Genomic DNA, 20,586 nt, shown 5'->3' with positions numbered 1-20,586 from the left:
TTAAAGGGGTTCAACATGAATTGAGGACGATTCAGCGAGCAATGGAACGGAAGGCGATAGGTGCAACGTTGAGGGACAATGAGAGAGCGGAGTGGGTCAGGGGAAAAACGCGTGTTAAGGACATATTAGTAGAAATTAAGAAGAAGAAATTGCCGTTCACAGGGCATGCAATGCGAAGGGAGGATAACCGGGGGTCATTAAGGGTAACAGAGTGGACCCTCAGAGGAGGCAAGTGTGGCAGGGGGCGGCAGAAGGTTAGATGGGCAGATGAGATCAAGACGTTTGCGGTTATGAATTGATCGCAGTTGCCACAGGACCGGGATACTTGTAGATCTGCGGGAGATGCCTTCGCTCTGCAGAGGGCGTTGATAGGCTGGTGACGATAATGATGTCTTAGCATATTTTTAAATATTATGTGATAAATCGCTGCTTCTTCGAAAGTCTCTCGATCACCCGGCGTAGTAGGCCAGGCCTTTTACTAGCCAGACGTTTCTTCGACCCCGTGATAACTTTAACAATGGCTCAAATTTGACACCTCGAAACCGTTTATCACTTTTTAATACACTTTCCCAGCACGTTTGTAGCAACGACCCAATGGTTTCTATTATTCTGGATTTTTTTAGGTTTTCACTGACGTCAAGTTTTCGAAGCTCCTTTCATATCACCCATAATTACCTTGGCCCGATACAGGAGTCATCTCATACTTGAGACCGTGCAATTTTCATTCCCTGAGTTTTTTTAGTTATGCTTAACACAAATCTTATCTAATTATATTTTTGTTTTGCGCTCTTTGCCCCTCGATCTCTTTGCGTCATAAACCACACAATGAGCATCAACACCTGTACACCTAGTTATGAAAAGCGAAAGCTGAAGCGCACGTGGGGACGGCCCAGCTGGCACGTCATCTATGGAGATACTGAGCGACCAAGAGCGGGGAGCGGGCAAAGGGGCCATGAAACGTTTTCCCTAGTCAGGTGGTACCACAGCCGAGGCCTGGTTGCAGCGGATCAAGTCACGTATCGGCACACCTACCACATTTGTGCTCCTACCGCTAAACAGATTGCGACGCTGTGAATGAACCCTCGACGAAGGTCGTAGTGAGCTTTCCTTCTTATAAATTAGGATTGAAGTCAACTTACCACCACCACAAGGTACACAATCATGGCGATGACACCGGAAACGCACGCCATGGATGCCTGCGTTCCAACAACAGCGAGCCGGGCGAACGTAACTGTCACCATCTGGATACCTTGTTTTACGTCCAGGCAAAGCAGGGTGTCGACCATATCCAGGTCTGTCGAGAAGCGATTCAGGATTCTCCCGCGAGGTGTCGCCTCGAAGAAGGCCATTGCACAAGACAGCAGACGTTGAAGCATGGCGTTATGCAGGCGCATCGAAAGACGTCGAATTGCGACTGCTAGCAGGATGCCGCCTGCCGAGCACAATACCACTGCGGAAAGTAGCGCATTATAAGATAACAGCCGAATATCAGAAGAGATGGCATTTGGGAGAAAAAATAGATTTGGTTCTACGTTTCATTCGTGACGAGAGCGAATGGGACTTTTTTATAGCGAAGATCAAAGGCGTTGGTCAGAAAATTTCGTTTCGTAAATCAAAAAATCAGGCAAAACCAAGCAGTTCTCACTCAAGACGCCCAGGGCATGCGCCAGGCTATATCAGGCGTGCAGCATTGAGCACTGTATTCCTGTAAAAAAGCGCAACACAAGCATCTAAACCGAAGTATTGATAATAAGGGCCATGTGAGCAATAGGAATCCACTCCCCCTTCTGTTCCTGGTAAAGATTAGCTTTGCAGCTGCTCTTGAAAAGGGGGTTGACGTCATTCGAGGCCGAAAGCATGCGACAGGCTTGGAAGGACCCGGAATTTGCCTTCAGAGAAGGCGAGCGCAAGCGACCAGCCAGCCGAGACGACGAGGAACATTTCATACCCTTCCCCATCAGTATGTGTAGTGGTTTACAACAGCTTCGCTGGATACCCACTTTGATAAGGTGGGAAAGCGTCTATTTTTGTTTGATGTATTTGACTTAATCCCTTTTAAGCTTTGTAATTCATAACGTGTTGCTTCAAGCGAAGTACATTCTCTGTTTAAACAGGACGGCTATAGTTCAAGTGAAAGTCCTAGGCATTCATTTACATCGGTGTATGCAGTATGTTTTGTGTTGAAATGCTTTCTTACCGTATTCCCAGTGTTTTGCCGTGTTTATGTATATTAAATGTGAGTTTACCGCTAACTATTGTATACAGTATTTTACTGTGACTTTCTCTGTTATTTTTCTTGTATAGTTTTTGTTGTACTAATTTACTGCGTTCTCAGAATAACACTGTTCATAGCTTTCGCTACTGCTGATAAGTTTTTTTTTATTTTCTTCTACTCGTTAAATTACAAGGGGTCCCATTACAGTGCAAAACTCTGGGACCCCTTTCTGTATAATATTTTTTACACATTGTATACTTTGTTACGAATAATAAACAGAAACTAAAACTGAAACTGAAACCAATTGTTTCTACGAGTGAACTGTAGGTCTTCCTACACTGAGTGTCTCTCCTGTATTTTCCAACCATTATTTGCCTGCATACCTTTAATCCAGCCTCTGCCCTCGAACGTCACCTTTACTCTTCCTTATTGGTTATTTTGCCATGACAAATTTACATTTACAATTACATTACGAGCTCAGCCCACGCTATATCATGCGTAAAAAGTGTTATTTAAAACTCTCATTCATTTTATTTCAGTAACGCTTAAAGAAGACTTCTTCAACCCTTATGCTGCTGAATTTTTTGCTGGGGTGTAGCAGCTATCACTTCTCATTTCAGCGTTCTCTGCGCTTATTAATTTTTCCCGTTAGTGCGTGTGGACGGAGTTCCTCATTCGTAGTTTCGTCTCACCTTAATTAAATACTAAAAGTTGGCTGCGTAATGAGTTGGTCAAATGATAAGTTTCGCATGGTCTAAGCCCTGCTAGTGTTTATTCTTCAATGCAGATTGCAGACCTAGTGACATATGTTTATGTATGTGGCATACTTCTACTTTGTTGAACAATAAAACGGAAGCAGGTCCCAAAGGTGTAACTGTGAGCAACATATTTTTGCTAGTATCTTGTTTGGCTCGTAGAACTTCTAATGCAGCAAGTGTTAGTAGGTGAATACTTACGGTCACAAAGGCACAAAATCCCCAGAATTACAATCCAGTCTGCCGCGGTTTGTCCGTCGTTGTCTGAGAAGGCAGTAGTGTCAGTCCACAGCTTGATGCAGTAGAGAAAGAAACCAATGGTAGCCGCCCGGGCGGTCAGGCAGAGTATGGCCAGAGGAAGGCACGGGCCGCACAAGGTTGCCAGAGACCGAAGTAGTTCCACGGTTCCCTGGAGCGCGACGCACGTGCAGGAAATCAGTTGCATTTTATTACGTTCCAGGAGACACTGGGCCGAACTGACAGACACACATGCCCACACTTGAAGACTTCTGCTAACACAGCCTCAAAGCACGGCCGTGCCTCCGATAGCACGACCGTACCTCATCAGTACTAGTATCCTGACATGGTGCTGTTAGTACTTTCTGAAATGATCGGATCGAAAGTAATGATCGAAAATAGTAATTATCGCAAATGTTTAACAATTCAAAAGACGTATAGACCGCGATTCGTGCCAGACAGAAGCACCTGATATTTATTGCTACCCTCTATTGTTACACAGATGTTTTTGTGCTATAAGGAACCGAGTGGCATGTGATAATTACGAGAACAGTTTAGCTATAGTTACGTCAAATAGTTTCGCTAGCTAAAGCATCGTCCAAATGATAGCTTTCTTTTTCCACACTTTCAGCACTTAGAAAGTCATGATCTTGAAACATGGTGCAGTGATCCACTTTACATACGTAGTACAGCACCAGTCAGTAGGTTTCAATTTCGCCTTCGCCGAATAGTTCGGCTCGGAGAAAAATTAGGAACAATACGCGTGAACTAGATTTTAACGAAAGTGAAAATTTTAATTAGTTGACATTTTTATTGGCTTTTTATTACATAAATGTAACGCTTATTTTTACGGTTCAATTTATCAATTTATTGCTAATGTTTTCCCCTACCGTGTAAAATATTCTGTTATACTGTATTGTCTGTGTCAAATATATGTTAAACTCTTTTGTGTCTTTCGTCGTTCGTATCGTTGTAACAGGTGTTGCTGATTACCATTATGTAGAAGTTCACTGTGCTTGTCTTTTATCAATATTCTTCTGCGCCTATTGTAAAATTTGCGATTCATATTTTCGACCTTGCAAACATGTTTTGTATCCTAGCACCTTATTTTCTTTGTGCATTAATCTAAACCTAGATATGTACTTCATGTAAATTCTGTATGCCACACCAAGTATCGGTTCCTGGGACTCAGTCAAGTTGTCACTAGCAGTTTTTTACCGAGTAATTCGTCTAGAGAAATCTGAAAAACAAACTCATATTGAATTGTACTGATTGCATACCGAACAGTTCTTTATATTATCTGCGTATGTTCGTAAAGCCGTTTTTCAGCGCTCATGAGTGAACAGATGAATGCTTTTGTTTCTTCAGGATGCTTGGAAAGGATGTATAGCAACGACAAAACACATCGTTTAGCCAGAAGAAGGTATGAGACATGAAGCTGGTTATCACCCTCTACCACGAATTAGAAAATTAGGAAATGCGGTTTAGAAAGTTTTGTTTAGTCGCACGTCCCCAATACACTGACCAAAGCTTTGAATTCTGCCATAGTATTGTATTAACAAGAGGTCAGAATGGAATCCTGCATATTTCCTTCCATGATTTGCAGATTTATTACATCCACGTTAACCAGAAAAGTGAGAGGGGGAAAACCTAGTAATATGATAACAAATATGCGGAATTGAGACCACATTTTAAAAAATTTTTCTCACAGAGTGCGAGGGTTGTATTTCGGCAATTATGAGGAAATGTGATGCGGTGAATATCAGAAAGTTGGCTTCTCGAATGAAAAAAAAAACCGCCAACGATAATAGGGCCCTTGTTTTCACGAAACGTGGGAGGATGAGTCTACGATGTGGGAGTGCGTCACCGTAAAGACCCGCATTTTTCAGAGACCGGGTAAGATAGGGCGACAATAAGGTAGGTAGTGTGGGTTGATTTCTGCATTGCTACATTGACATGCATGGCGACCAGCACGCATAAAATGACATAGAAACTGAAGCCAATTGCGGGTTATGGACTCAGCAAAGCCCTCCTCTAACCGAGTCTTCCGAAGCCAACCTTATCCGCACGGGTAAAGCATAGGGGCAGGGTTGCACCACACGGGGGAATGAGGACACGTGAGTGGGGTCGCCAGTGTTGTTTTCTTGTGAGTAGCACAGTGGTTTCGTCTAGGACATCTACAAAACTGAGGGTGCTATAAACACGCTGGTAAGCATGCCTTGAAAAGAGGTTGAAGAAGATCGTGCGGAAGCCGTTCCGCTTGGATAGAGTGATGAATTTGTGGCAAGGTGGCGAATTTTCCTGAACAACATACGCCCACGAGTTAAAGGACACTGAAGTGAATTTGTCAAGCTCCCGTTTTTGCTTGCACTGCGTAGACTGGCTCAAATTAGCACATTTTTCATCGTTTATCCGGTTGACAAATCGGTAAATATTTTACAAAGCGCGAAAGAAGAAAAACTACCATGCGCGGTTTGCGGCGGCCGCACCAACTAAGGCTGTGACGTTGGGAGGAGGGGCGCCGTGATTGGACGATGCCCAAGGTTCGCAATCAAACAAGTTTCGGTTTCGGTTCTGTAAAACATAACCAATTGCGTTGTTGGATGGGCATTCTCAATATCTCAGTAATCATCGTACCGCGCTTCTGCCATGTTGTCGGCTGTAAAATGCACAAGATAAGCCTCCCAGGACGGCTTGTAGTCGTAGCATTCACTAGCCGAGACCTACGCCGTGCATGAACGCCCTCCGCGTACCCGCAGACGCCCAAATGTCATGCGCTTTTCCCCCATATTTGGAGCTTGCCTCCCTCATGCCTGTATCGTAAAAAGCGTGTTCGCACCAGGCCAAGGGTCTGTTCATTCTGGCCTGTGCCCACTGCCTGCAAGCAGTCGGTGCTTATGGCAACAGCACGCCAACGAGAACTCGCTAGCGCGCCAGTGCCAGCCTGCGCGCGTTTTGTGAACTAGTTCGTGTAGCCATGAACGTCGCGGCCAAAAAAAGGTGAACTCAATATAGAAAACATCGGCGGAAAACAAAAAAGTTAACTTACAAACAAAAAAGCACGTACCCGCGGGGATTCGAACTCGTGACTTGCAAAACACCCGCGGCCACATTCCCAGCACCCCACACTACTGAGCCACGAAGCGGGGTACGAAGGCCTTGCTAATATAGGGTATATATTGTACAACCGGTTTACACTTTTATTTAGTTTTGGCATTTCAAGCAGCTTAGGTGACTATTTGTTGTACTGCGCTCGTGCAGTAAGCGTCGCCCGAGTTTCCACAGTAGCTCACGTCTAGCAATTGCATTTCGTAGACGGAAAAGCGTTCGCAGTTGCGTAGTCGTGCTCCTGACCGCTGTGCTTGTTCGCCCAGCGCAAAAAAGTGCTTCCCGCGCCCTAGTTTTACGCTGTACGGTAAAAATATTGTTACGAGGAAGGCGCAAGGAATACTGGTGTATTAGCAGGTATTTACAGGAAAACCAGTCCGAGTGGAAAGAGTCACCAGTCCAGCAAGGTGGCCGCGATACGAGCGAGAGACCAATCCTCGTCTTCCTCTTAGTTCCCTCTCAGCGCTAGGCGCATAGCCGGTATGGCGCAGGCACATAGTCCCACGGTCTCTCAGGCGGCAACCATGAGGTTTCACCACATCATCCTCGCAACACAACCCCCTGGACGAGAAGCACCGTCCCGGTGCTAGGTAGCAGGAAGAGGTGTGGGGGCGTGGTAGGGCTTGAGTCGTGTCACATGGACGATGTCTGATTGACGGCCACTTGGTGAACCCGTTGGAAGTACTGGCGAAATCTCGTAGGTCACATCTGTTACCTGGCGCAAAACACGGTACGGACCGTTGTAGCACCACAGAAGTTTCTGAGACAGGCCCAAACGACGATTGGGTGACCACAACAAAACGAGTGCTCCAGGGGAATAGCTAATACTCCTGTGGCTGCGATCATACCGGATCTTTTGCGACGTTTGGGACGCTGAGAGTTTTGCACGAGCCACTTCGCGTGCGAGATGTGCCCGTGTGATTGCTTCATTAGCATATTCCGTAGCAACCGGGCAAGAAGGAAGCAATGTGTCCATCGGTAATGTCGGCTCACGTCCGTAAAGAAGATAAAACGGTGAGAATCCAGTCGTGTCATGCCGGGAAGAGTTGTAGGCAAATGTTACATAAGGTAAGGCATTGTCCCAGTCTCGATGGTCAGCTGACACGTACATCGAAAGCATGTCCGTGAGTGTTCGGTTAAGACGTTCCGTAAGACCATTTGTTTGAGGATGGTAGGCGGTCGAAATCTTGTTGGCGGTAGAGCAGGAACGAAGAATGTCGCTGACAACTCGAGACAGAAAGTACCGACCTCGGTCGGTAAGAAGCTGTCGAGGGGCGCCATGCTGGAGAATGACGTCACGGAGTAGAAAATCTGCAACGTCAGTCGCACAGCTTGTCGGAAGGGCACGGGTAATGGCGAAACGCGTGGTGTAATCCGTTGCAACCGCAACCCATTTGTTGCCCGAGGTAGATTCCGGAAAATGACCTAGTAAGTCGACGCCAACCCGATGGAACGGTTCATTGGGGACGTCTATCGGTTGTAGCAGCCCGGCTGGCGGCACAGGCGGGGTCTTGCGCCGTTGACAGGAGTCACATGCTTGGATGTAGCGGCGCACTGACTTGTACAGACCAGGCCAGTAGAAGCGCCGGCGTGTGCGGTCATAGGTGCGGGTTAAACCAAGGTGACCAGCTGTGGGAACGTCATGGAGCTGCTGTAGTACCGACAACTGCATGTGCTCGGGAACAGCAAGGAGCAAGGCGGGACCATCAGAGCGAAAGTTCCGGCGGTACAGCACGCCATCCTGGAGTAAGAAGGCGTGAAGCGACGGGTCGGAATTTGCAGACTCAATCTGTTCAATTATGCGTCGCAATGAAGGGTCGCGGCGTTGCTCCTGCCCTATGTGCAGGAAATCAGATAAGGCCATGACACACGCGTCGGAATCAAACGTGCACGTATCAGGTGGGTCGACGGGGAGGCGGGAGAGACAGTCGGCATCTTGGTGTAGACGGCCAGACTTGTACTCGACGGAGAAGGTGTATTCTTGAAGGCTTAAAGCCCAGCGGCCCAGACGTCCTGTCGGATCCTTCAACGAGGAAAGCCAGCACAGTGCATGGTGGTCCGTTACAACAGAGAAAGGTCGGCCATAGAGGTAGGCGCGAAATTGGGCAACTGCCCACACCAAGGCGAGACACTCGCGCTCGGTGATCGAGTAATTTTGCTCGGATGTGGACAGGAGACGACTCGCATAGGCAATAACGCGCTCGCGACCATGTTGATTTTGTGCTAGAACGGCACCTATGCCGTGGCCACTGGCGTCTGTCCGGACCTCCGTTTGTGCGGATGGGTCAAAATGCCCCAATATAGGGGATGCTGTAAGCAGAGAAACCAAGGTTGAGAATGCTTCTGCTTGATCGGGGCCCCAAGAAAAAGTCGCGTTTTTTCGGAGAAGCTCGGTGAGGGGACGGGCGATAGTGGCGAAGTCCGCTATAAAGCGGCGAAAGTATGAGCACAGGCCGACAAAGCTGCGAACATCTTTAGTCGACTGCGGCTTGGGAAAGTGCTGGACGGCGCGAACTTTCTCAGGATCAGGTCTGACTCCTTTGGCGTCAACAAGGTGGCCAAGAATGGTTATTTCGCGGTGCGCAAACCGACATTTCTTCGAGTTTAACTGAAGACCCGCCCGTCGGAACACGTCAAGTACGTCGGCAAGTCGGTGAAGGTGAGTGTCGAAATCGGGGGAAAATACGACGACATCATCTAGGTAACAAAGGCATGTGGACCACTTTAAGCCATGTAATAGGGAGTCCATCATGCGTTCGAATGTGGCGGGCGCATTGCAGAGGCCGAACGGCATGACTTTGAATTGATAGAGGCCATCTGGTGTTACAAAGGCTGTCTTCTCTCGGTCAAGGTCGTCAATCGCAATCTGCCAGTATCCGGATCGGAGGTCGATGGAGGAGAAGTATTTTGCACCATGGAGGCAATCAAGGGCATCATCTATACGGGGCAGAGGATACACGTCTTTCTTGGTAATCTTGTTTAAGTGGCGGTAATCGACACAAAAACGCCAGCTGCCATCTTTCTTCTTTACTAAGACGACGGGAGAAGCCCAAGGACTCGAAGAAGGTTCTACTATATCTCTGCGGAGCATGGTGTCCACTTCCTCCTGGATGATTTTACGTTCAGTGTGGGACACGCGGTAAGGCCTTCGGTGAATGGGGCTGGCATCGCCGGTGTTGATGCGATGTTTCACAGCGGTTGCCTTACCGAGTGGACGGTTGTCAAGGTCAAAAATGTCTCGGTAAGAGTATAGGAGATTGAGGAGCTCACCGGCGTGTGCGGGTGGTAAGTCGGTGGAAATCATCGCAGCGTAATGGTGGTCGGGTTTTGGAGTTCGTGATTCGTCGTTCGAATGATGAAGGTTATCATCGATGGTCAGGGCGGCAACGTGGTAGTCTTCGAGAAGGGAAATCGTTGCGAGAGACATGCCCTCCGGTAGGAGCTGCGCAGAGGAGCCGAAGTTGATGAACGGTAGCTCAACGTGGTTGTCAATTATAGTGACCAGGGTGTGAGGCAGCGCCACATTCCGCGTGAGGAACACCTCAACAATGGGCGAAACCTCGTATGCGCCGTCTGCAACCGGAGGGCTCGGTGTCAATGGGACATAAGCAGCAGAATGCGGTGGTAACCGGGTGTGGTCCGCGGATACGCACCGTGGCTTCTGCTGAATTTCGTCAATCGCGGCGTCGGAACAGGGTAGCTCAAGATGGAGTAGAACTTCGGAACAGTCAATTAGGGCAGAGTGGGCGGAAAGGAGATCAAGACCAAGAATAAGGTCATATGGGCATTGGTCCAACACTGTGAATAGAACAACAGTTTGTTGGTCAGCGATGTTGACACGGGCAGCACATACTCCGGCAACCGAAGGCGTACCTCCGTCAGCAACACGCACAGCACAAGAAGGGGCCGGGGTCAGTACTTTACGAAGACGACGACGAAGGGCAGCACTCATAATACAAATTTGCGCACCAGTGTCAATGAGGGCCTTGACGGGCACACCATCTACCTGTACTTCAAGTAAGCTATGTTGAGCCGGTATCGTAAGAAGAGGATTTCGGTCAGGGGTCGAAAATGCAGCGTCGCCTCCGGGAGCTGCATTTCTCAGTTTTCCGAGGAGGTGCGTCCGCCCGGAACCGGTGACTGGAAACGGCGAGGCTGCGGCGAGCGGGACTGGTGGCGCTGCGGAGACGGAGAACGGCTGAATCGGGAAGCGTGGACGGAAGTTTCGGCATACGGCGACGATTCGGGATTCATGAAGCGGCGAGGTCTGGCGTCGACGAGAGAAGAATCAACAGGGGGCTGTAGGCGCGACGAAAACCAGCGGGACCGGCAGTAACGGGCACATGACCGACCCGACGTCAGTTAAAGCAAATGGGCCTATCGTCCGCTGTGCGCCATTCAGCGAGGTTTCTTGTCCGAGAGCGAGGAAAGCCGAAATCAGCCCGCGGTTCGACGAAGGCGGAGTTGGGGTGGACATTGCGGCAATTTGCGGCGCAGGTGGTAGGAATGCCCATGGTCGCAATTTCTTGGCGCACGACGGCCTGAATAAGGGACAGCATATGCATGCCGCTATCAGGCGCTTGGGTGGAAAGTGCCGGGGCCATTGCCTCCAGCTCCCGACGCACGACCTGAGTTATACTTGGAGTTTGGGTAGGGCTAACCTCAGCCGCCGAAGCAGGGCGTGGGGAAAGGTCCTCACACGACGAAGTCGCGGCAGTGTTGGGGAGGCGGGCGTACTGCGGCGCGATGCGGCGACTTTTTGCCTGCTCGAAGCGACGGCACTCTTTAATTATTGCGTCGACACTCGTGCAGTCCTTGCAGACAAGCAGATGGAAAGCGTCGTCGGCGATGCCCTTCAACACATTCGCTACTTTGTCGTCTTCAGACATCTGGTTGTCGGCCTTTTGATACAGGGCGAGAACGTCCTGAATGTACGCAACATACGATTCAGTAGACGTTTGCGCACGGGAGGCCAACTTGTTTTTGGCAGCAAGGCGGTTAGCTTCAAGCTGGCCAAAAATTGCGCGGAGCTTCTGCTTGAAGTCGTCCCAGCTTGTTACCGTGGCCTCATTGGTATCGAACCAAGTCTCTGCTGCGCCCCTCAAAGAATAGGAGACGTTCGCCAGCATCAAAGTGTCGTCCCAGCGATTGTGAGAACTAACTCGCTCATACCGGCGGAGCCAGTCTTCAACGTCAAGGCTATCTGTTCCATTGAACGTACCGGGTTCTCTTGGAGGGGACACGATGACGACCGGTGCCGTGCCAGCCGGTGCTTGAGTCGATGACATGGTCTGTAGACCGATGTGGCGACCGCTACGCAGCTCCGTGTCGGGTGAATTTTACTGATAGGGATCGGACCGCAACCTCCACCACAAGATGTTACGAGGAAGGGGCAAGGAATACTGGTGTATTAGCAGGTATTTACAGGAAAACCAGTCCGAGTGGAAAGAGTCACCAATCAAGCAAGGTGGCCGCGATACGAGCGATAGACCAATCCTCGTCTTCCTCTTCGTTCCCTCTCAGCGCTAGGCGCATAGCCGGTATGGCGCAGGCACATAGTCCCACGGTCTCTCAGGCGGCAACCATGAGGTTTCACCACATCATCCTCGCAACAATATCAGTAAAGAGGCCTTATATTTTCCTACTGGCATACCAGTCAGCGAAGCGTCGCATGTGCGCTTGTGCAGCGCTTGTGTGAAGCGGCCTTGACTTGGAGCTAGATACAGTGTACAAACAAAGAAAGTAAAGAAAGGCACATTCTTCCATTCACAAACGTGTCCTGGCTTCGTTTCAACTAAGCGAACGAATTGCGACCAAGCAATTTTTTTTAACCTCCTTGATTGCGACGACCCGCCGGCGGCCGGCGGACGAAACGCTGGACCGACTGACTCTGTCTGAAGGCGGGGACCCGTGCAGTAGCGCGCAGCCAATTGCCAGCTCATCCCCTCCTGACGTCACACGAAAACGCCACAGAAAATGGGCGAGCGTAAAGAGAGGAGGACAGCATTTTCGAATTAGTTTTTCTACTAAATAAAATCGTGTAAACGCGCCTAGAGTGGTCGAAACATGGCCTGGGGACTCCGGACTACAATTTGCGCTAGTAATCCCGCAAGGTTTACATATCACTTCAGTGTCCCTTTAACAAGCGAAGTGGCTTAACTGCTTGAAGTGCTTCTGTACCAATAACAATGCATGGTGAGCCCGGTAGGGCAATGATGACCAGAAAAGACAGAGCCTCTCAAATTGTGACAGGTGCCTCACAGAACGACGAAGGAATGTTATGTGCCATTTAGAGGAGAAAGCGAGGGGGGGTGGGGGCTGCCGGGCAGACTACGAGGTGGTTGCAACTACATTCTCTTGAATGCTTTGAGCCTTTAAAGGCTGAAATAAGGGTCTGGGCGTCGTTTCGTCCGAGTCCTTCATGTTTCAGTTGTGAAAGCCTTACCATGGCCAAAGGTTTTCTTTTAGAATCTCAAATAGCCGGGAAGACAACTGAGAAGTATAACATCTGTAGCACGTCTGTCACTATGAACCGAAGTACACATTGGTGCTGTGCTTATGGAGAATATAGTGCGTGTCAAGTATGGAGATTTGATGAGAAATATGCGGCCTGTATAACACGAAAATGGGGATGCTGAATAAAGTGGAAACAAGAAAGGACTATTGTAGCAAGCGCTGTCACTTACCAAGTTTATGTCTCGAACTTCATCATTGGTAAGCTTTCCGACTGTCATACCTTCATCCACATCATAAGAGGCGTATCTGGGGGAAACATATTCATTGAAGAACAGTGTTACTCTCAGTGACAACGTATATGTTGCTAGTTAGGCTAAAAAAGCGTCCAGGGAAAAACTTATCATGCAATTATACTGACAGCGCCATTTACGGGTGTTAGCTACAGAAATAAAGGGTCGCAATGCTAAACACAAGACGTCATGTAGGTAGCATTTCGGCTGGCGTACCCGCAAATTTTCCCGCCAGTTTTTCGCGGGGCTACCATGGTTGCCAGACCAGGACTGCCCTCTCTTGATTAGCTGGCATCATCCATAAAGGCCGCGGATCTGTCAGCCCGCTCTGGTTACAAACCCCTGCGCGCTCGCCGCGCGGGCTCGGGCTTGAGCCCGGGTTTATTTTTTTGCTTCGTCCAAACGTGAGGTGCTACAAACGTATGGGGTCCGTAAAGGCCGCGGATCTGTAAGCCCGTTCTGGTTACAAACCCCTGCTCACTCGTGCCGTGGGTTTTTTTTTTCGCTTCGTCCCCACGGGAGCTACTACAAACGTATGGGGCCCGTAAAGGCAGTCCGTAAAGGGGAGGGCAGTCCTGGTCTGGCCACCATGGGGACCAAGCGAAAAAAAACCCGGGCTCAAGCCCTAGCCCGCGCGGCGAGCGCGCAGGGGTTTGTAACCAGAGCGGGCTGACAGATCCGCGGCCTTTATGGATGATGCCAGCTAATCAAGAGAGGGCAGTCCTGGTCTGGCAACCATGGTAGCCCCGCGAAAAACTGGCGGGAAAATTTGCGGGTACGCCAGCCGAAATGCTACCGAGGCTAGCACGTAATGTGCCACAGAATGTATATGGGGAAATACTAATAAATCTAAGCTCCGTTCTTAGGAGGAACATGGTTAAAAAGCGAAGCTGAGTCAAATTCCAAACTGATTCAAAGTTCTAAGTCTAAACTGCTTCGACCATGACTGAATGTCGAAATGGGGTAGACATGGGCTTCCTGACGCGAGAAACCCGGGTTTGATTCTTGCCCTGGTTTCTTGATGCGCTCGATGTGCTTTCGCTTATCATCATCATCGTTTTGTGAAACCCAGTATGTAAAGTCTGCTTTTATGCACGGTTCTTTTTCTGACGGTACGGTCTCCATAAGTGAATTAAAAGAAGATTCAGCTTAAGAAAATGGAAAGCGCAAGTTCATTTCGATTCGAGTTTCTGATTGTAACGGCATTCCTACGCATGCGTGATTGCCGGCTATTGCAATTCGAAGATTGCTCATCCAAACTATTCGTAGGTATATATTTTGGAAATTGTTCGTATAATTTATGTTACCTTTTTTAACTTTACAAAAGCTCAGCAGCCCCAGACACTTGTTCAATTGTTTCAAATACTTCATGCGCTCCGGTGGCACCGGGTGACACATAGCCGGTAAAGAAGGCACGGCAGAGCCACGCCTTTAATTTTCGTGGATGCTATTTACGGTGCATGACTGCGCGCTCATCTCCTTTACGGGATTGAGGCCTTTTATCACTTTAAGTACTAGCAAGGCTGTAGCTACATTCTTGCTGTTTCAAGTCACACCAGTACATTGATACGGTCTCACACTTTCAAATTTGTTGTATTGATTGAATTTCGACGGATGTCATTACGGAAATTTTTTTTTGAGGATTCTCAAGAAAAAACCAATGGGCTGACATACTCTCACGATTATCTGATTATTTTTCTTTGATTGTGAAGCTAGGCCTCGCGTCACGCTTTGGAAATGTATTCGCGCAAGAATGGTTACCACGTGATTTTATATAAGTTGCTTTCGTTTATGATCTATTTAATGAACAATGAACAATTTAATAATTTGGGTTTTAATGAACAATATGTTCTATATAAATTGTTATAAAGTACACGACGTTGAGGAGAACATTTTACTTGCAATGTACATCCTATTACAGCATCCTCAAGATGCCAGCCCATCCCCCTTCCCCAAATTTTTCAGAGCCCTCCCATTGCCGTGAATCCTAATGTGAACAAACTTTTCGCGCAACTAAATTTATTTTTCCTACTCTTTATAAGGGCCTAAGACAACGTCAGGCTTTTTTTGATTTTCGCCAGTTTGCTCCGTTGGCCTTTGTCCACTTTCAAAAAGGAGTTAAATAAGATGGGGCGTGTACTGTTTTTATCAGCTCCAGCTTTGCCAAGATTGTTTCTGCAGGAGGTAATCCTTTAGCAGTGATTTGTAAAAACAGCGTTATCTCTATATTTACCCGCTTTCACGATTTTTCGCCGCTGATGATTGTGGCTTGCTACCGAGCAGCAGGGTTTTCGGGGCCCTGGAGTCGGCTGTCAATTCGTAGAAGGAATCGAACGGTATCGCACTTTTTTCCCACAAAAGCAACAACTTGTCCATGCGTGCCAAAAATATTCCTTGGTTGGAGACGACGATGCGAGTCTGCAATAAGGCAAACACGACAAAACGTTTATTCGCAGGAGGTACTACATCTTTGCCCAGATCTACATAACACTGATACTGAAAAGAAACGTACGCGACCAAGAAAAGAACACAGTGAGATGACGGCGTAAAAGTACACATCTAAATGGCAAAGAAAGTTCGGATGAAAAGTTGTTCTCACGTCATGTTACGAATGCTGCCCATGTCAAGAATGTTGCTCATTTTAATGGTGTAATAAACGTTTTAGTGTTCTACGTGTCTTCAGACAGACCAAAATGAACGTGTCCAGGTTAAATTACATTCAGCAACGGCGTAAACACCAACATTTTTATGGCAGACGCTTGCGAGAGAAGTGGTGCCGCCTGTGCAATCACCCCGGCCTGGGTTGTACGTTAGGGTGACGGGACGTATTGACATTTGTTAGAATGCAATTCCGTGTTCCACGTGCAACAACTGTTTTCAAAAGAGCCTAAATTCTTCCGCTGGCAAGTGGAATCAGTAAAGCTAACCACAGCACAATAATTAACACAATAGTGGACGCTGCTTTCGAACATTCTGGGATGTAACTGATGTTAATGAAGAACATCACTACCCATAAGACCGTCCCTACAAAGTCACCGACGCGATGGCTGTGAAAGATTCTTATTAACACATTTTACAGCTTGCACTTCTTTATGTTATAACGTTATTATTTCATGCAATAAACATCTTCTTAAGGCGGACGAAAGACAGCCTATGAGCAACCAATGCTTACGAGAACTTACTGAGAGAGAGAGACAAACATTTATTTTAGTAATGAGCAGGAGGATGTTCTTAGGGCCTCCACCCAGTGAGAGGCATCCTTATTCCAAGATGCCTTGGAGCTGGCTGGCCGTCCGGGCCCGTTCCACCAGTCGGCGCTGGTCCGAGAGCTCGGAGCTGAACTTTCGCAAGTATAAAAGAAAATTCAGGACCGCTAAGTATTTCGTAGTGGTTGTGAAAGCGAAAGCACGAATGTCCAGTTGAACACTCGAGACTCCTTGCTACCCCCTCGGGTTTTTTGAAGGGCTTTGTAATCTTCAAAGGGCTTTGACGATTTTCTCTAAACTCCCTCCGATAAGGCATTGTGAATAGCCTCCCCTAAACATGTTGTAATTATTTCGGTGAGGTTATGCCTGCTTCCTTATACTTGGTGCAAAACATGCAGATTTTAAATTTTAGCAAAAGGTCGAAGCTCCTCTTGCCTTGTTCCTGAGTAATCCTTTGGGACCGATGACCTGCGCGAACACCTTCGCGGACACGTGCACGTCGAGAGCACTCAGTGTGTCGTCCAGGAGGTAGATGTCGCTGTCGCTATACACGGCCCGAGCCAGTGCCACCCTCTGCTTCTGGCCTCCGCTCAGTGTCTCCCCCTGCAACCAGGTAGAATGAACATAGAGCGTCCCCCACGCAAAAGTACTAGGACAACTCTTGTGCGTTTCTTTGCGGCGAAAATCAATCCATCATGTAAATTACAGCTAAAGCTCTACTACGTCATGTCTTGCAAAACCATTCATTGAGTCGAAATGACCTTGAACCGTCGATGCTCAGGTGCGTGTGATGTGACGTCACGCCTTGTGATCCTCTCCAGAAGGGTGTCGAAGCTGAGCTCGCTCCCAAAATTGCCACTGCGGTACCACGTGACTGGGATAGGGTTTAACGGCTGCTTCGCCGGCACTTGGTCGCTCAGCCTTGCCATCGAGGGCGCACGGGCACGCCGTCTCTGTGAGCCACTGAGCTCAGGCGTCATGCCGAATCTAATCATCCTGTATATTAGCTAAACGGCAGGCTGTAAAATCTAAAGCAAGAGCAGAGTTGGCTTCTGCAACACCGGACTAAATGGAGGCCTCAGAAAAGAACGCCACTCAGAAAATTATTATACACAGAAGGATGCAAAGATCGTATCTACCGCAGCCGTGACAACTAGGTTTCCAAGGGCTATACCTGACCCATTTCTAGATTTAAAGAAAAACGGAGTTTGAGTTATGTGCTAGCTCTCTTGATAAGCTTAGGTTGTGCTATCAGTGCTAGTAGTTTGCAAGTCTTGCTTGGTATACTTCGTGTTTGTGCTGTATGGGGCTGTTTGCATGGTATACTGCCTCCGGGGAACACTAAAGTAGTTTAGAAAGGTGGTGCCCACAAAAAGTGTTTGGTGTATGTAAATGCGCTTCGCATACAAAAACCACCAGAACGATATTTTGTTCACGTGTGGAATGAAGTCGCATGGCTTGAAATATTTATGCAAAATCCTTAGTTTACTCGGTATAGAGGAAGTCAAGCGTTGTGAACGAAAGATATCGCACACTACGGCTTATAATTGCCGCACAAAATGGCCCAAAGTTTAACTAATATAGATCACGTTGATTGCTCGTACACACCACAGTTTTCCGGAACGTAGACTAAACAACATTAAAGAGACCGTGAAGATGGAATGCAACTTCCTTAAATTTCAGAGAAATAGCGTTTGGTCACTCACTCAGCCTCGTTTTAGCCCCGGAAGATGTTTTTACTGAAAAACACGCACTATACGTTGAAAAACTTTTAATTTTCGCGATACGGTACAGTGGTATCATCATCATCATCATCATCATCACCAGCCTATCTACGCCCACTGCAGGGCAAAGACCTCTCCCATTATTCTCCAATTATCTCGGTCCTGTGCCAACTGTGACCAATTTATCCCCGCAAACTTCTTGATCTCATCTGCCCATCTAACTTTCTGCCGCCCCCTGCAACGCTTGCCTTCTCTAGGGATCCACTCTGTTGCCCTTAATGACCAGCGGTTATCTTGCCTTCGCATTACATGCCCTGCCCACGTCCATTTCTTCTTCTTAATTTATACTAATATGTCTTTAACACCAGTTTGCTCCCTGACCCACTCGGCTCTCTTCTTGTCCCTTAATGTTACACCTATCATTTTTCGCTCGATTGCCCGCTGAGTCGTTCTCAATTTAAGTTTTACCCTCTTAGTGAGCTTCCAAGTTTCTGCCCCGTAGGTGAGTACCGGTAAGATGCAGCTGTCATACACTTTTTTCTTCAGCGACAATGGTAGGCTGCTATTCATTATCTGATAATGTCTGCCGTATGCACCCCACCCCATTCTGATCCTTCTAATTATCTCTGCCTCATGGTTGGGATCTGGGGTCACAACGTTGCCTAAGTAGATATATTCGCTTACCACTTCCACTGCCTCGCCACCTATCTCAAACTGCTGGGCTGTCCCGAGGTTATTGATCATTACTTTAGTTTTCTGCATATTGTATCATCATAGTGGTATTGTATCATAGTGGTATCATCAGGGGTGACTTGATATGCGTCAGCACTGAAAACATACTTTTCGGTGTGTTCACTACACGTTTGCTTTCCAGTGATTCGATCCAACGTACCTAAGGGCCATCGCCCAGTCATGTTTCGTGGTGGTGACTTAGGGCGGCGGCCCCCAATCCATAAGCGAGATTCTATGACGCCACAAAGAATTCCCCGGAAAGTGACTAAGGAGGTGCCCCTGCTTCATCTCTTTTCTTTAAAATCAAGATCTTTGCAATGAAATTGGCATATTTGTTATCAGTATTGGACAAATCAGTTGTTTTGAAGCACACTTCCATTTTGTCTTTATGCACCTTTACAAAACGTCTGTTTCGGGAAGCAGCACGCATTGAGTCTTGAGAGGTCAACATAATCGGAGGAGAGTGGTTACCTTTTCTCCTACTTCCGTCAGGTCACCGGCCGGAAACATAGCCAAGTCGCTCGTCAGCTCGCACGCCTCCAGAACTTGGTTGTAACGAAGAGTTTGCATTGATTTTCCGAAGAGTACGTTGTCTCGTAGGGACATGCTAAATATGCAGGCCTCCTGGGGAACGTACGCCATTCGACCCTGGGTCATATAAGGAGCACGTTGCAAAGAAATGTCAAGGGGTCTTATATTATTACTAACTTTTTTTATGTAGCCAAGCACTCGGACATCAGAAACACCACAAATGGCAACAAACAATACTTCGGCGAAACAACTTTATTATGAATGCGAATAGAGCAAAATCGACAGAAGTTCAGGCTTCTTTTTTGTGTCGTGTATTAACATAGTTTTCTAGTGCAACTTCTTTGGAAAAAAACTACAAACACACAAGTAGAGGGACACAAAGAGGAGGGACACACACACGCGCTTCGTTTGTTAATTAGCGCGTGTGTGTGTCTCTCCTCTTTGTGCCCGTCTATTTGTGCACTTTGAAGTTTTTTCGATATGATGCACCAACTAGCCCAACTTGCGGTATTGCTTCACTTCTTTCGAGCCGTCTCCAGCTTCCAAGGCAGCTGCATACGTTGCAAAGAGCATCATTGCTGTAGCTCAGACCAGTGACAAGGAGTGAGGTGAGGGGACTGTGGGAGGGAAAGAGGATTCCAGCCTGCACCACATATGTATTGCAGGGAGAGAAAAGGAAGGGGGGGTAGAAATATGGGTAGAGGTAGTGGTACAAAGTTGGTTGGGGCAGGAAAAGGAAGGGGTAATGGTGAAGACACCATAGATCAGTGACCACCGCCCGGGAATGGGAAAACTATCAGCGAGCTTTTTTGTTTGTGAACATGAAAGGAAAATTTCCTTGTTTTAAACGAAAAATCAGAAAACTCTACAAGTATTAAAAGAAAAATAACAAAACTAAATCTTAAGAACTCTTCGTTCTAAAAATTTATCTTCACTGTCGACTTGGATCCTTGGTAGACGTCTTGTCTTGTTTGTTCTTGTTCTTGAACTTTACTTGATTCTTGATTCTTTGATCTTGGTTTGTTGATCTTGTTCTTCATGATTTGGTCGTGACCTGACTTGACCGGGTATATAGATCTGTTACGCCTGATGGTTTGTGATTATGTGTTGTTGGTGTTGTGCTTGGTTTCCTTGTGTTGTTATGGCGTAAGAAGGAAATTACTGGAGATGTGGGCGGAGGAAGCCTCACCAACATGGCGTTTCTGCTCCATCCCTGTATCATATCCCACCTTTTATATTGTCGTGATTGATTGTGTTGGTGTTCTCTTATGTTGGGTCTATTCTTATGCTTATTTTAAAAACCATCTCTTCTAAAGTGTTTCTTGTTTCGTC

At 47.5% G+C, this 20,586-nt stretch overlaps 1 protein-coding gene across 2 annotated transcripts in view; it reads right to left on the bottom strand.

Moving 5' to 3' along the window:
- The window catches only part of LOC144138567 (multidrug resistance protein mrp-7-like), a 108,342-nt gene that overhangs the window by 15,854 nt on the left and 71,902 nt on the right, over positions 1 to 20,586 (bottom strand). For both annotated transcript variants that reach the window (XM_077670914.1, XM_077670915.1), the window contains exons 15-20: positions 19,195 to 19,371; positions 16,703 to 16,870; positions 15,295 to 15,479; positions 13,002 to 13,077; positions 3,172 to 3,379; positions 1,140 to 1,450 (exon numbers count right to left, since the gene is read on the bottom strand). In XM_077670914.1, coding sequence (XP_077527040.1) covers positions 1,140 to 1,450; positions 3,172 to 3,379; positions 13,002 to 13,077; positions 15,295 to 15,479; positions 16,703 to 16,870; positions 19,195 to 19,371 — 1,125 coding nt within the window. The remainder of the gene's footprint in view (positions 1 to 1,139; positions 1,451 to 3,171; positions 3,380 to 13,001; positions 13,078 to 15,294; positions 15,480 to 16,702; positions 16,871 to 19,194; positions 19,372 to 20,586) is intronic.

The sequence above is a fragment of the Haemaphysalis longicornis genome, unplaced genomic scaffold, assembly GCF_048455015.1.
Source record: "Haemaphysalis longicornis isolate Haplotype H1 unplaced genomic scaffold, Haemaphysalis longicornis Haplotype H1 scaffold_5, whole genome shotgun sequence".
NCBI classification, from domain to species: Eukaryota; Metazoa; Arthropoda; class Arachnida; order Ixodida; family Ixodidae; genus Haemaphysalis; species Haemaphysalis longicornis.
The sequence above is the reverse complement of the archived record's forward strand: the minus strand, read 5'-3'. Positions and strand labels throughout refer to the sequence as shown.